Raw genomic sequence first — 12,474 nt, 5'->3', positions numbered from 1 at the left:
GAGGGCACCGGTTAAAGGTGTCATCTCTGGTGTTTTGTTGGACATAGCGGCTGTGTGGTTTAGGGATAACATTCCAGGAGTGGTAGACGCACGTCGATTGAATTGCATGATAGACAGAAGGAAGTCGTTCTCCCAACTTATGTAAAACTTGAGTCCGTGAGATATGCGGATGATGGAGGTCACAGTAGCTAGGATCTGGGCAATCCAGCCGGGTCTCCTATGTGAAGGCAGTGAAAATAGCTGAAGGACTGAGTAGAGAGGAGATGGAAGTGGTTGTCCCACAGTATGCAGTGAATGCCATGTAGAAGAAGGTGGACTTTGTTGCGTTTATAGCGCAAGTGGTCTCTATAATTCTTAAATGGAAGAAGTTTGGAAGCACCAAGACTCTTCCTAGAGCTGTCCGCCCAGCCAAACTGAGCAATCGGGTAAGAAGGGCCTTGGTCACAGAGGTGGCCAAGAACCCAATGGTCACTCTGACAGAGCTCCAGAGTTCCTCTGTGGAGATGGGAGAACCTTCCAGCAGGACAACCATCTCTGCAGCACTCCACCAATCAGGCCTTTATGGTAGAGTGGCCAGAAGGAAGCCACTCCTCAGTAAAAGACACATGACAACCCGCTTGGAGTTTGCCAAAAGGCACCTAAAGGACTCTCAGACCATGAGAAACAAGATTCTCTGGTCTGATGAAACCAAGATTGAACTCTTTGGCCTGAATGCCAAGCCTCACGCCTGGAGGAAACCTGACACAATCCCCACGGTGATGCATGGTGGTGGCAGCATCATGCTGTGGGGATGTTTTTCAGTGGCAGGGACTGGGAGACTAAGGGTTTTGCTTTATTATGACTATTTTCTACATTGTAGAATAATAGTGAAGACATCAAAACTATGAAATAATGCATATGGAATAATGTAGTAATCAAAAAAGTGTTAAACAAATTAAAAAAACTCCTTCAAGACTGTTGGAAAAACATTCCAGGAGAAGCTGGTTGAGAGAATGCGAAGAGTGTGCAAATCTGTCATCAAGGCAAAGTGTGGCTATTTGAACAATCTCAAACTTGGTTGGTTACTACATGATTCAATATGTGTTATTTCATAGTTTTTATGTCTTCACTATTATTCTACAATGTAGAAATAGTAAAAAATAAAGAAAAACCCTTGAATGAGTAGGTGTTCTAAAACTTTTGACCGGTAGGGTAGTTCACATACTGTATCTGCAGTGGCCCCCACATGAAAAACAACAAGTCTGTTTTCATACTCACATCTCTTTCAATTCAACATGCGCTTCCTTTGCTCTTGTGTTTTCTTATTGATCATAAGATGCTAAACTGTGGAGTGTGGTGAATTGTCTATGAATAAGTTTCTCTCAAGCTTACTGAAACGGAGACATGGTTGTGTGAAAAGACGATAGTATCCTGGTCAAAGAGAGATTGTTTCTAGGTTGTTGGAATAAGGCCAAAATGATTTGCCCCTTCCTCCCAACAATTCTACATTCACTTTTCTTGCCCCACTTGTCCATTGAATATTGAACTGGTTTAAATAGAATGTTTACATGAACATTACAATAATGTATTCAAACTTTACATACACCTTCAGTCTTTGTAGGATTAATAAACATACAGTAACATGAATGAATTATGTAGTATGTCACATATGTCACACCCTGACCATAGTTTGCTTTGTATGTTTCTATGTTTTGGTTGGTCAGGGTGTGATCTGAGTGGGCATTCTATGTTGGATGTCTTGTTTGTCTATTTCTATGTCTGGCCTGATATGGTTCTGAATCAGAGGCAGGTGTTAGTCATTGTCTCTGATTGGGAACCATATTTAGGTAGCCTGGGTTTCACTGTGTGTTGGTGGGTGATTGTTCCTGTTTCTGTGTTTTCACCAGATAGGACTGGGGCCTGTTGCACAAAAGTAGAATTAAGACATCCGGGATAAATGACCCAGCTGAGCTCAATGAAGCCAAAACATGTGCGTCCAGGCTTAATTGGTTGCACAAAGACCAAGCCAGGATGAGCAGACACGGATTCATTAAGCCAGGTGAAACCAATCCTGGATAGGTGCGCGCTCACGGCTCACTCAAATAGACCCCGCCACAGATCACAGATTAACTGATTTACCATGGCAACTAGAGCCGCGTACTTTTCCCCGTCGGAAGCACAAATCCTCATGGAGGCATACGAGGAGGTAAAAGATATAATTAAGAAGAAAGGCAACACCGCCACAGTGATAAAGCAAAGAGAAAAAGCGTGGCAAAGTATTGCAGACCGCCTGAATGCGTAAGTAGTGCACAATTACACACTCACCGCTCCGCTGAAACATCACAATTACAATTCAAATATTTAATTCACATCTCCAAAAATGCAGTTGTACTGTAATTATGAAACGGTTAAATTTTTAATTGAAATGCACTGCAGATATGAGTGAAATTGTGTAAAGTAACTCCATCACACTGTATAAAGCTATGATAAATTTTTTGATATTTTTACTGAAAACAAGACAAAAATACCAAGTAATTTTTTGCAGTGTGACTCCATTAAATGTGTGTGTGTGTGTGTGTAGATTAAACATGAACGGGCCAAAACGGACATGGCAGCAGGTCAAAATCAAATACAAGAACATTCTGCAGAATGGTATGGTCCCTGACTAATATTTAACAAAGCACAAGCATATATTGTACCCAGAAGGTGCCTGCTCACACATTGTCTGTACTGTTTTAGCAGTGAAAAAGAATACCCACAGACAAGGCACGGGTGGTGGGTCACCAAAGGCTGACCTTACCCCAGCAGAGGACATGGCCTTGGAGCTAAATAAAGGCAGGCCCGTCTTAGAGGGGATCCCTGGGGGGAAAGAGACGCGCATAGGTTCCTCCCAAGATGCCACCCGCTTCATTCAAGGTATGTCCTTCCATCTCTACATGGGATACAACCACATTCATATTGAATCAATTTGGACTGTCTGACTTTGGTTTACCTATTGCCTTGCAGTGTCTGGCAGCACTGTGTTCCTGTTAGAGCCACAAGCACCAGACGATGCTGATCCAGTGAGTACTCCATCAAAGGCATACTGTAGGCCTGGCATGTCTTGTCTACTAGCTTCAATATGAATCCGATTAAATGTGATAGGGTGAAGGCCCCAGTGCAGCAGCAACAGCACATGATGGAGACGATGATGAGGAGGAGACCATCTCTCTGGATTCCAGAAGGCATGAGGTATCATGTTAAGACTGTGAAAGTACTATTTACTCTACAATGGTGAGGAGTCCTCATCAAAATCAAAAAATCTAATTTATTTTACAGGACCCAGATGCTATACAGTGGGAAAACCAGCCTGGCAACATAGTGCGTATTAATAAAAGGACACCACATCCTGCCAAATTCCAGCTGTGCTAATTGTATTGTGTTCACAGAGCTCACAAGCTATCAGAAAGTTGTATGGCAACCACCTCCGGCGCCAAATAGAACTGGCAGACATAGACATTCAGTACAAGAAGAAAAAGATGGAAAATCTTGCACTGGAGTCCAAAATAAAAAAGAGGACAATTAGGAAACTGGACCTTGAAATAAAAAAACTTGAGAGGGAGGTGAGATATGCCTTCAATGTACACTGTATGCTAACTGTAACACAAATGTATTAATCATTATTTTTCTTTCCTCCCCCAGCTCCAAGAAGATGACACAGCTCAAAATAAAAATTAGGTATATTCTCGTAAAGTCAAGTGAGCCATGACATATGAGCTCTTATTGTGAGCACACAGGACGGTGGCATCTTTCTAAGGTTTTTTTTATTTTCCCAGCAATCAGTACAACCAAGTCATCGTTATAAGGCATCGCCCTCTTTTGCCCACCCCCCCAGCACCAGGTGTGGCCACTAGCCTATATGAAGGCCCAAAATTGTGTGTTCCTTTCTGCTCTGACAATGGCATGCCCATTCGTGCGAGATGTGGTGGATGAAGAAGCACTTGTGCTGAGGAGAGCCTTCAGGCGAGAAAGGGTCTTCAGGGACCGGTTGGACCCACTGGCCTTCCCTGACGACCATCTATATGAAAGATACAGGTTTTCTGCAGATGGCATCAGGTATCTATGTAGACTACTGGGTCCCAGGATTAAGCACCGCACTGCACGGAGCCATGCACTGAGTGTGGAGCAAATGGTTTGTGTGGCCTTGCGCTTTTTTGCTAGTGGAGCCTTCCTGTACTCAGTGGGGGATGCAGAACAGCTGAACAAGGCCACAATTTGCCACACAATAAGGAGTGTGTGTCTGGCTATCAAAGCATTAGCAGATGTCTTCAGCTCCTTCCCTGGCCACAGAAGACTCTGTGACATCAAAGAGGAGTTCTATAGGATTGCAGGTAAGAGGATCTACAAATTACAGGACAACTGTTAACACATAGTAGGATACTCATTCCTTTGTGTGACAGGTTTCCCCAATGTCATTGGTGCAGTGGACTGCACACACATAAGGATAAAAGCCCCCTCAGGTGCCCATGAGGCCGATTTTGTGAATAGGAAATCCTTTCACAGCATTAATGTTCAGGTGAACATAACTTTTTGATATTGTCCATTGACGAACACTCTGCATTGCCAGTGATGTGCATTGATTGGTGTAATATTCCTCATCTTATGATTTCAGATGGTCTGCAATGCTGACTGTGTGATCAGCAATGTTGTGGCAAAATGGCCTGGCTCAGTCCATGACTCCAGAATCTTTCGGGCCTCTGAAATCTATCACAAGGTAAGCCACACAACCCCTATTTATAACCATCATGGCTGTGTCAAGAATATCACTGTGTTTATGAGGTAGTAATGATGAGATTTTGTGTTGACAGGTGAATTCTCTGGTGTGTTGCTGGGAGACAGGGGGTATGGCTGCCAGCCTTTTCTCCTGACACCTTTCACAGACCCCCCAGGAAGCACAGCAGGCCTACAACCATGCCCATGCCAGGACCAGGGCCAGAGTTGAAATGACCTTTGGCCTCCTGAAGGCACGCTTTCACTGCCTTCACAAATTAAGGGTCAGCCCTGTTAGGGCATGTGATATTACTGTGGCTTGTGCTGTCCTCCACAATGTGGCCTGCCTGAGGAAGGAGAGGGAGCCCAGAGTGCCACCAGCCATGGACTGGGACAATCCGGCAATCTTCCCTGATGACGACAGTGGTCGGCTGCTGAGGGACCAATATGTGTTGAATTATTTTAGTTAGTATGTGTGCTTTCAATTTTGGTTAAATATGTCCTGCGGTGGCAGAGGAATTTGGGTTTTTTTGGGTTCGTTTTTTGATGAATTTGGCCTCTTATGACGTTTGTGCGGTATACTGTGTGTAATACAAGGCTGCAGGGAGGCTACTGCATCCATTCATTTGTCTGTTCAGTTGATGTGTATGGATTTGTCCTGCATTTATTTTAGTGTGCAGACATGCAGGGTGTGTTATATACAGACCTTTGAATGTGTATGTATAATATGCTTGGATTCTGTGCTTTCCATCTTGTAGAGTCACTGACTTCAGTTTCGAAAGGAGCTGATGGTTTACCTGCTTTGTTTTGTCCTTATTCAATAAAGGAACATAATGTTACACATTGTGTTTTTATATTCATATGGAATGTGTATTTGTTTATGACAGAGTACTAGGGCCACACTGAAGAAAAAGGATAAAGTCATACATTTATGAGGCTGGTTCTTTCTGCAGAAAAGCTACATATTGTTTTTACAGTTTTGATACTTATGACAATGTGATACTTAATATTCTGGCACATCAGCATGTCTTTGTTTATGAAACCATACTGAAGTACAATTTCACGAAATGCCCCACATCTGTCATTTTAACAACTGTCCTCCTTTAAAACAACTGGTTACAATATTATGACTTGTGTTTTTTTCCCTCTGTGGCCCTAATATTCTATCATTTTATATATAGCCTTATAGTCTATGGGAAACTGTAAATTATCTAATGATAGCAACATCATCTAAAAATCATTTTTTATCCAAAATCATTGAAATTAATGATCACAAACGTTTAAATAATAACAGTGGGTCTAGTTATATGTGATAACAATGTATAGCGAGCAGTGAAATAACTATTGGTTTCCATTTGTGGTGACTGCTGACTGACATTAGGGATGAGATTAAATAGATCCTGGAATTTAGCCTGGTCTGGAGCAGGCTAGCTCCACAGAATAAATCTCCATGGTAATTTATACCATAACATATCCTCCTGCCCCCTATCCATCTTTAGTGCAACCGGATTACGGATCAATTGAGCCAGGATCACCAAGATATCCTGGCTTAATCCCTTATCCTAGTTTTGTGCAACAAATCCCTTATCCTAGTTTTGTGCAACAGGCCCCTGTTTAGGTTTTCGCACACTTATTGTTTTGTTAGTTATTTCATGTCGAGTTCCTTTATTAAAGAACATGAATAACCACCACGCTGCATTTTGGTCCGCTTCTCCTTCACCAGAGGAAAACCCTTACAACATAACACAACTTTTCAGAAAAGCTACTAAAACATTGAGGAGAAAAAGTTCATCAGTGTGTGCAGTTCTTTGATTGAGTTCATTTTGGTAGCTGTAAACTTGCCATGTGTTCAGTGTATAAGCGACAGCCCGATAGGGGAGTCTTCCACCCTCCCTGGTGGTTTGAAGGGGGCACCTGATGTAAAAACAACTGGAAAATTGGACAAGAGCAAATCCACTGAATGATAATATTACAACCCGAACTAATACTGTAGCTACTATGGAAGTATCTCTAAATTCAGAAAATAAATAGTCAATGAATGTCTTTTAGGGTGTTTTCACCACAGGAGGTTCGTGGCACCTCCATTGGTGAGGACAGGCACCCTCACATTGGTGCCACAAAAAAAGAGAATATGACGATGTGCCGGTTTGCGAGAAAAAAAAACGTGTGCTGCTTTTGGAAATTGATTAGCGATTGTCAAGGACGCACAGAAATTCCAAAATGTATGGAGTTATTAGTTCAGATTATTTATTTGCAATATATGATCTATAGGCTAAGAGAGCTTCAAGGGGCGCTAGCCCCAATTACGGCATGATTTATTCTGCAGTTATTCTAATGCTATTTATTCTGTTACCAATCAAATGTATATGTTAATAGTATCTTCTCATTACAATTATTATGTGTCATATTTTAACTCAATGCAATCTATTAGCTTCCAAAATGTAAGTAGGTGTATCTAGCTGTCTGATAACGCATTGTAATTTAATGGCTTGTCCTGCACTTTGTAAAAACCCAGAGTGCATGTTGGAAAAATATATTGGTTACCTTCTAAACATAGCAATATGAATGCAAAGAGAACACAGTCCACAAAGTAGTTGAAGTGAACTGGCAAAAATAGTTGAGGTCTCCTTTCAAAGGCAAAGGCAGTGTGACCACAAAGAGAACTGGGTTCATTAGCTTTTTTTTTTATTTTTACCCCAGAGTTCACTTTAAAGAGGACTGATATTGGTTCCTTTAAAAAGGGCTGATATTGGTTCCTTTAAAGAGGGCTATATGTGAAAACACCCTTATATAATAAGGAAGAAAGAGCTTAGCAAAAAAACAGAAGACACCAATTTCCTCACCAACAGTTATGTTCCCCATGTTGTCTAACTGTCACTGTAAGTCCTGTTGAGAACGGGAAGATGAGAAGGTGTTAGACGTGAACTACTAAATACTTCAACTGTACTTTTAGACCTGGGTCCACAGATGTATTGTACTGTACCAGCAGGCCCTGCAGGAATTGTCAGTAATCAAAATTATGGGATAAAGAAGGGAAATTGGGGTTATATAACCAAGATGAGAAACATTCATATTGAAGATGGGGGAATCAAGACTATTATAAGGTGATTCCAGATCAAAACAGTTGGTGTCGGGTCAGGGACTCATAAATTATATAATAGACAACCCAGACTAATGTGATTGTATGGATTACGTCTCCCCTTAGAGGAACAAACAATTTACTGCACAAGTAGCAGGCATTTTATCAGTCGTTTTCAGTTATGTTACAAAAAAGGGAAGGGAAAGGGGGGGTACTTAGTCAGTTGTACAACTGAATGCATTCAACTGAAATGTGTCTTCCGCATTTAACCCCTCTGATAGCTACGTGTTTTACTGTCACTCAATGTTCTACAATGAGCAGGAAGATCATGATAAACAAAACATTTCAAAAGCAAGTTTCAGTTCTCACCAAGTGTGTCATGTCCACTGACACTTTGCTTCTGTTCCAGCAAGTCCTGCAAGTATGAGTTCTAATTTTAGTTTACCAATATCTGTCACTTATATTTAAAATAGTTAGCCATGCCATTTTCCCCCATGGAGTATTGGTACCTAGTAATCCTTGGCTGACTGCACTCAGCATGTTGTCATTGGACTCTATAGTAAAGCCTTGCTCCCTGGCGAAAGCTGCTGCTCCGTCCCCAACCAGCAGACTGTGGGGGCTCCTGTCCATCACCCTACAAGCCTCCCGCACCGGAGCCCCAATGCTGGAAATCATAGTTTCAGACAATACATTTATTGTATTGTATTATAAATACATTTATTTACAGACAATACATTTATCAGTGGGTTTCCCTATGAGTATTTATTTTCAAAGATATCTCTTTCCCATGGCAGTGGTTTCAGCAGTTAGTTCTCTCACCATCGTAGCGCTGTGACTGCCCCAAACCTGCCGGCGATGCCCTCCATGATGGCAGCATCACACTCCCCCACTGTTAGGGAATCATCCCCTCCCCACAATGTGATGCCAATGTCTCTGGGTCATCTTCAACCTCTGGAAGAAACACAAGAATATCATTATGCTTCATTCTATAGCTAGAGGATTTTTTTTGCCTTAATCTGTTGTTGTCTAGCACTGTCTTTTTGCTAGCTAGGACCATCTACATTAAATGCTGCCTGTCTTCCCAGGAGTCTAATTGGTGTGTGAACTGCTGACTGCTCATAACTTGCAGATGATTGTTGTCACATCAACCAGGATTAAGGGGCAGGGCAATTTGTGACTGTTGTGGTTTTGTTAATCAGTATCATCGGCGGTCTCGTCGTCAAAACTAAGACCGCCACCGAAACAAAGATGGTTCTGCTGAGTTATTCAAGGAAGGAAAGAGAGTAAAGCTCCACACCACTCTCTCACTTGAGTATCTTACCTAGTTATTTTCAGAGGATCTAATTTAGCTCTTTTGTATCTTTTGCAACTATATGTTGTTGTTTTTTTAACCCAGCTCGCCCCTCTCCCTGTCTGCCTTACAGACACTCCCCACCCCTTGGCTGCAACCCTTCTAATTTAGTGTTATCCTGCGCACGTAATTCCTGGTCTCCAGCAATGCTTGGAACTGCCGATCTGCGGTCAAGAATGCTAAGTTCTTCTCAGCCTATGCTGCCCTTCAGTCCTTAGACTTTCTGGCCCTGACAGAGACATGTATCAACCCAGGGAACACTGCTACTCCAACTGCTCTCTCTTTATCTGACAACCTTATCTGACAACCTTTCTCATAGTCCGAGAGCACCTGTTCTTCGCGGTGGTGGCACAGGGCTGCTCATGGAGATTTTTCTTTCTTCTCCCTCACTCACCTGTCCATCTCCTCATTTGAATTCCATGCTGTCACTGTCACTTGTTGACTCAAGCTTAACATTGTTGTCATCTATCGCCCACCATAGAGAGTTCCTCAATGAGCTTGACACCTTGATAAGCTAATTTCCTACGATGACTCACCGCTCTCTGTGCTGGGCGACTTCAACCTCCCGTCATCCGCCTTTGAGTAATTTCTTTCTTACTCTTTATTTCCCCTTCTTGCCTCTTTTGACCTTTCCCAGTCCCCTCACACTCACAAGGCAGGCAATATGCTTGACCTCAACTTTATTAGAGGCTGTTCGCCCCTCCCCAAATGGTTATGCACAGTCGTAATCTCCGCTCTCTTTCTCCCACTACTCTCTCCTCTTCTATCCTATCATCTCTCCCTTTCTGCTGAATCGTTCTCTGACCTGTCTCCTGATTCTGCTTCTTAGACCCTACTATCCTCCTTTTCCGCATCCTATGACTCTCACTGTCCCCTTTCCTCCTGGCTGGCTCCACACTCCCCTCCTGCTCCATGGCTGAGTGACTTATTTAGAGCTTACAGAACAGGTAAAAATTGGAGAAAACTAAACTTCCGGAGGACCTATCATCCTTTCTCCCCTTTCCTGTCTCTCTTATCTTCCTCTGTATCTACTCCTGAAGCCATTTTCTATCACTCTAAATTTCACGCTTCTGCCTCTAACCCTAGGAAACTATTTTCCACCTTCTCCTCTCTCCTTAGTCCTCCTCCCCTCCCTTCTCCCTCTCTGCAGACAACTTTGTCTACCACTTTGAAATTAAGGTTGACGACATCCGCTCCTCATTCACTCAGCCTATTGAATCCACTGGTCCCACTCACACAGAACTACCTTACGCCTTAACCTCTTTCTCCCCTCTCTCTCCAGATGAAATCCTGCGACTAGTGAGGTCGCTCAACAACCTGCCCACTCGACCCCATCCCCTCCTCCCTTTTCAGACCATCTCTCTAGACCTTCTCCCATTCCTCACTTACCTCATCAACTCATCCCTGACCACTGGCGGCGTCCCCTCTGACTTCAAAATGGCCTGAGTCGCCCCCCTCCTCAAGAAACCAACACTCGTCCCTGCTGATGTCAAAAACTACTAAAACTCCCTTCTTTCTTTTCTTTCCAAAGCACTTGAGTGTGCTGTCTCTGACCAACTCTCTCGCTATCTTTCTCAGAACCATCTTCTTGGCTCTAACAAGTCAGGCATCTAGCTAGACGGGTCACTCAACCGAGACAGCTCTTCTCTGTGTCAAGGAGGCTCTCCACACTGCCATAGCTGACTCTCTCTCCTCTGTTCACTTCCTCCTAGATCTATCCACTGCCTTCAACACCATGAACCATCAGATCCTTCTCTTCACCCCCTCAGGGCTTGGTGTCTCAGGCTCTGCACACTTTAGGATTGAATCCTACCTGGCAGGCCCATCCTACCAGGTGACGTGGAGAGGATTTGTGTCTGCACCACATACTCTCACGTCTGGTGTCTCCCAGGGCTCAGTTCTAGGCCCTCTCCTCTTCTCTCTATACACCAAGTCACTCGCCTCCGTCATATCCTCACACTGTCTCTCCTGTCATTGATACGCGGATGACAACTCAACTACTTTTCTCCTTACCCCCTTCTGACACCCAGGTGGGGACACGCATCTCTCTGTGTGCTTAGTAGATATCTGGGGCTTAGATGTTGGCCCTCAAGCTCAACCTTTACAAGACGGAGCTGCCCTTCCTCCCGAAGAAGGCCCGCCTGCTCAAGGACCTCTCCATCACAGTTGATAACTTCACGGTGTCCCCTCCCAGAGTGCAAAGAACCTTGGCGTGACCCTGGACAACACTCTATCGCTCTTTGCAAACATCAAAGAAGTGACAGGCTCCTGCAGGTTTATGTTCTACAACACCTGTAGAGTAAGACACTACCTCACTGGAAGTGCCGCAGGTCCAAATCCAGGCACTTGTCAATTTCTGTCTGGACTCCTGCAACTTGCTGTTGGCTGGGCTCCCCGCTTGTGCCCACTCGCACTTGACTCTTGTCCCTCTTACTACCTCTGACTTTGCTGATAGCTACTTCATAGAGGAAAAATGTACTTACTATGACTGAGATATGTGGTTGTCTTACCTGGCTATATGAATGCACTTAACTGTAAGTCGCTCTGAATAAGTGTCAGATAAATTAGTAAAATGTTGATGTTTTTTTGTTTTTTTTCCTTCTTCTTTTTTTAAATAGACATGCTGCTTTGCTTAACTGTGGTCGGTGGGTCACCCACTCCAACTCATGCCAACCTGCCATGGCATCCTCTACATTGTCCGTAGCATCTCGTCCAGTGGTTATCAGGCTGGGAGAATCCCCATGCCCCGACAGCTGCCATGGATCCACTGTCAGAAGAACTACTGGCTATAGGAGGACAAAACACATGGTAGCTATATACCCAATCCATGTGCAAATTAAAGTCCCCACATCCAAGGTCTGGGTTAAACAAACTAGTAAATAAACAAACTAGTAGATTAACGATGCACTATAACTATCCTTTCATGAGTCATCCCCATTGGAAAAGCTGGACTGGTGAATGCAAGAGATCCCGATCTATGCATCTCGAGGGGCAGAAATGAGAAAGGAAAAGCGGCGTTTTCAGAATACGGACATGACCCAGGATTTACCCCCTTAACTTCACCGCAACCAGTATATAGATCAGAGGAGGCTGGCGGGAGGAGCTTTAGGAGGACAGGCTCATTGTAATGGCTGGAATGGTATCAATGGAAGGGTATCAAACACATCAAACTCTGTCCATGTATTACAGTCTTCCTATAGCTCCTCCCAACATCCTCCTCTGGTATCACTCTACATGGACACTCTTTGCTGGAACCACGACTTGCAACACTAGCCAATGAAAGTAATCCTCTTCCTCGTCTTCTTCCTTTCAGTTT

General features: G+C 43.5%; 2 protein-coding genes across 2 annotated transcripts; both read left to right on the top strand.

Annotated features, from left to right (window-relative positions):
- Window positions 1-2,076: 2,076 nt before the first annotated feature.
- On the top strand, window positions 2,077-3,733 carry LOC135510938 (uncharacterized). Its single transcript, XM_064932288.1, has 8 exons — window positions 2,077-2,277; window positions 2,561-2,631; window positions 2,719-2,895; window positions 2,986-3,041; window positions 3,124-3,210; window positions 3,298-3,339; window positions 3,408-3,581; window positions 3,661-3,733. The coding sequence occupies exons 1-8, from the start codon at window positions 2,120-2,122 to the stop codon at window positions 3,694-3,696; spliced, it is 801 nt and encodes a 266-aa protein (XP_064788360.1). The 5' UTR covers window positions 2,077-2,119; the 3' UTR covers window positions 3,697-3,733.
- Window positions 3,713-5,588, top strand: LOC135510939 (putative nuclease HARBI1). The gene is made up of 4 exons (XM_064932289.1): window positions 3,713-4,349; window positions 4,419-4,534; window positions 4,631-4,732; window positions 4,827-5,588. The coding sequence occupies exons 1-4, from the start codon at window positions 3,878-3,880 to the stop codon at window positions 4,884-4,886; spliced, it is 750 nt and encodes a 249-aa protein (XP_064788361.1). The 5' UTR covers window positions 3,713-3,877; the 3' UTR covers window positions 4,887-5,588.
- The last annotated feature ends 6,886 nt before the right edge of the window (window positions 5,589-12,474 follow it).

Source organism: Oncorhynchus masou, chromosome 23, assembly GCF_036934945.1.
Source record: "Oncorhynchus masou masou isolate Uvic2021 chromosome 23, UVic_Omas_1.1, whole genome shotgun sequence".
In the NCBI taxonomy this organism is placed as follows: Eukaryota; Metazoa; Chordata; class Actinopteri; order Salmoniformes; family Salmonidae; genus Oncorhynchus; species Oncorhynchus masou.
This window is presented reverse-complemented; position numbering and strand designations above follow the sequence as displayed.

Bases quoted from the DNA above. Each gene is read 5' to 3' on its own strand.
- LOC135510938 (XM_064932288.1), top strand. From the start codon at position 2,120: ATGGCAACTAGAGCCGCGTACTTTTCCCCGTCGGAAGCACAAATCCTC. The intron at 2,278-2,560 runs GTAAGTAGTGCA...GTGTGTGTGTAG, and splicing joins ATTGCAGACCGCCTGAATGC to ATTAAACATGAACGGGCCAA. The intron at 3,211-3,297 runs GTATCATGTTAA...TTTATTTTACAG, and splicing joins TGGATTCCAGAAGGCATGAG to GACCCAGATGCTATACAGTG.
- LOC135510939 (XM_064932289.1), top strand. From the start codon at position 3,878: ATGAAGGCCCAAAATTGTGTGTTCCTTTCTGCTCTGACAATGGCATGC. The intron at 4,350-4,418 runs GTAAGAGGATCT...TTTGTGTGACAG, and splicing joins GGAGTTCTATAGGATTGCAG to GTTTCCCCAATGTCATTGGT. The intron at 4,535-4,630 runs GTGAACATAACT...TTATGATTTCAG, and splicing joins TTCACAGCATTAATGTTCAG to ATGGTCTGCAATGCTGACTG.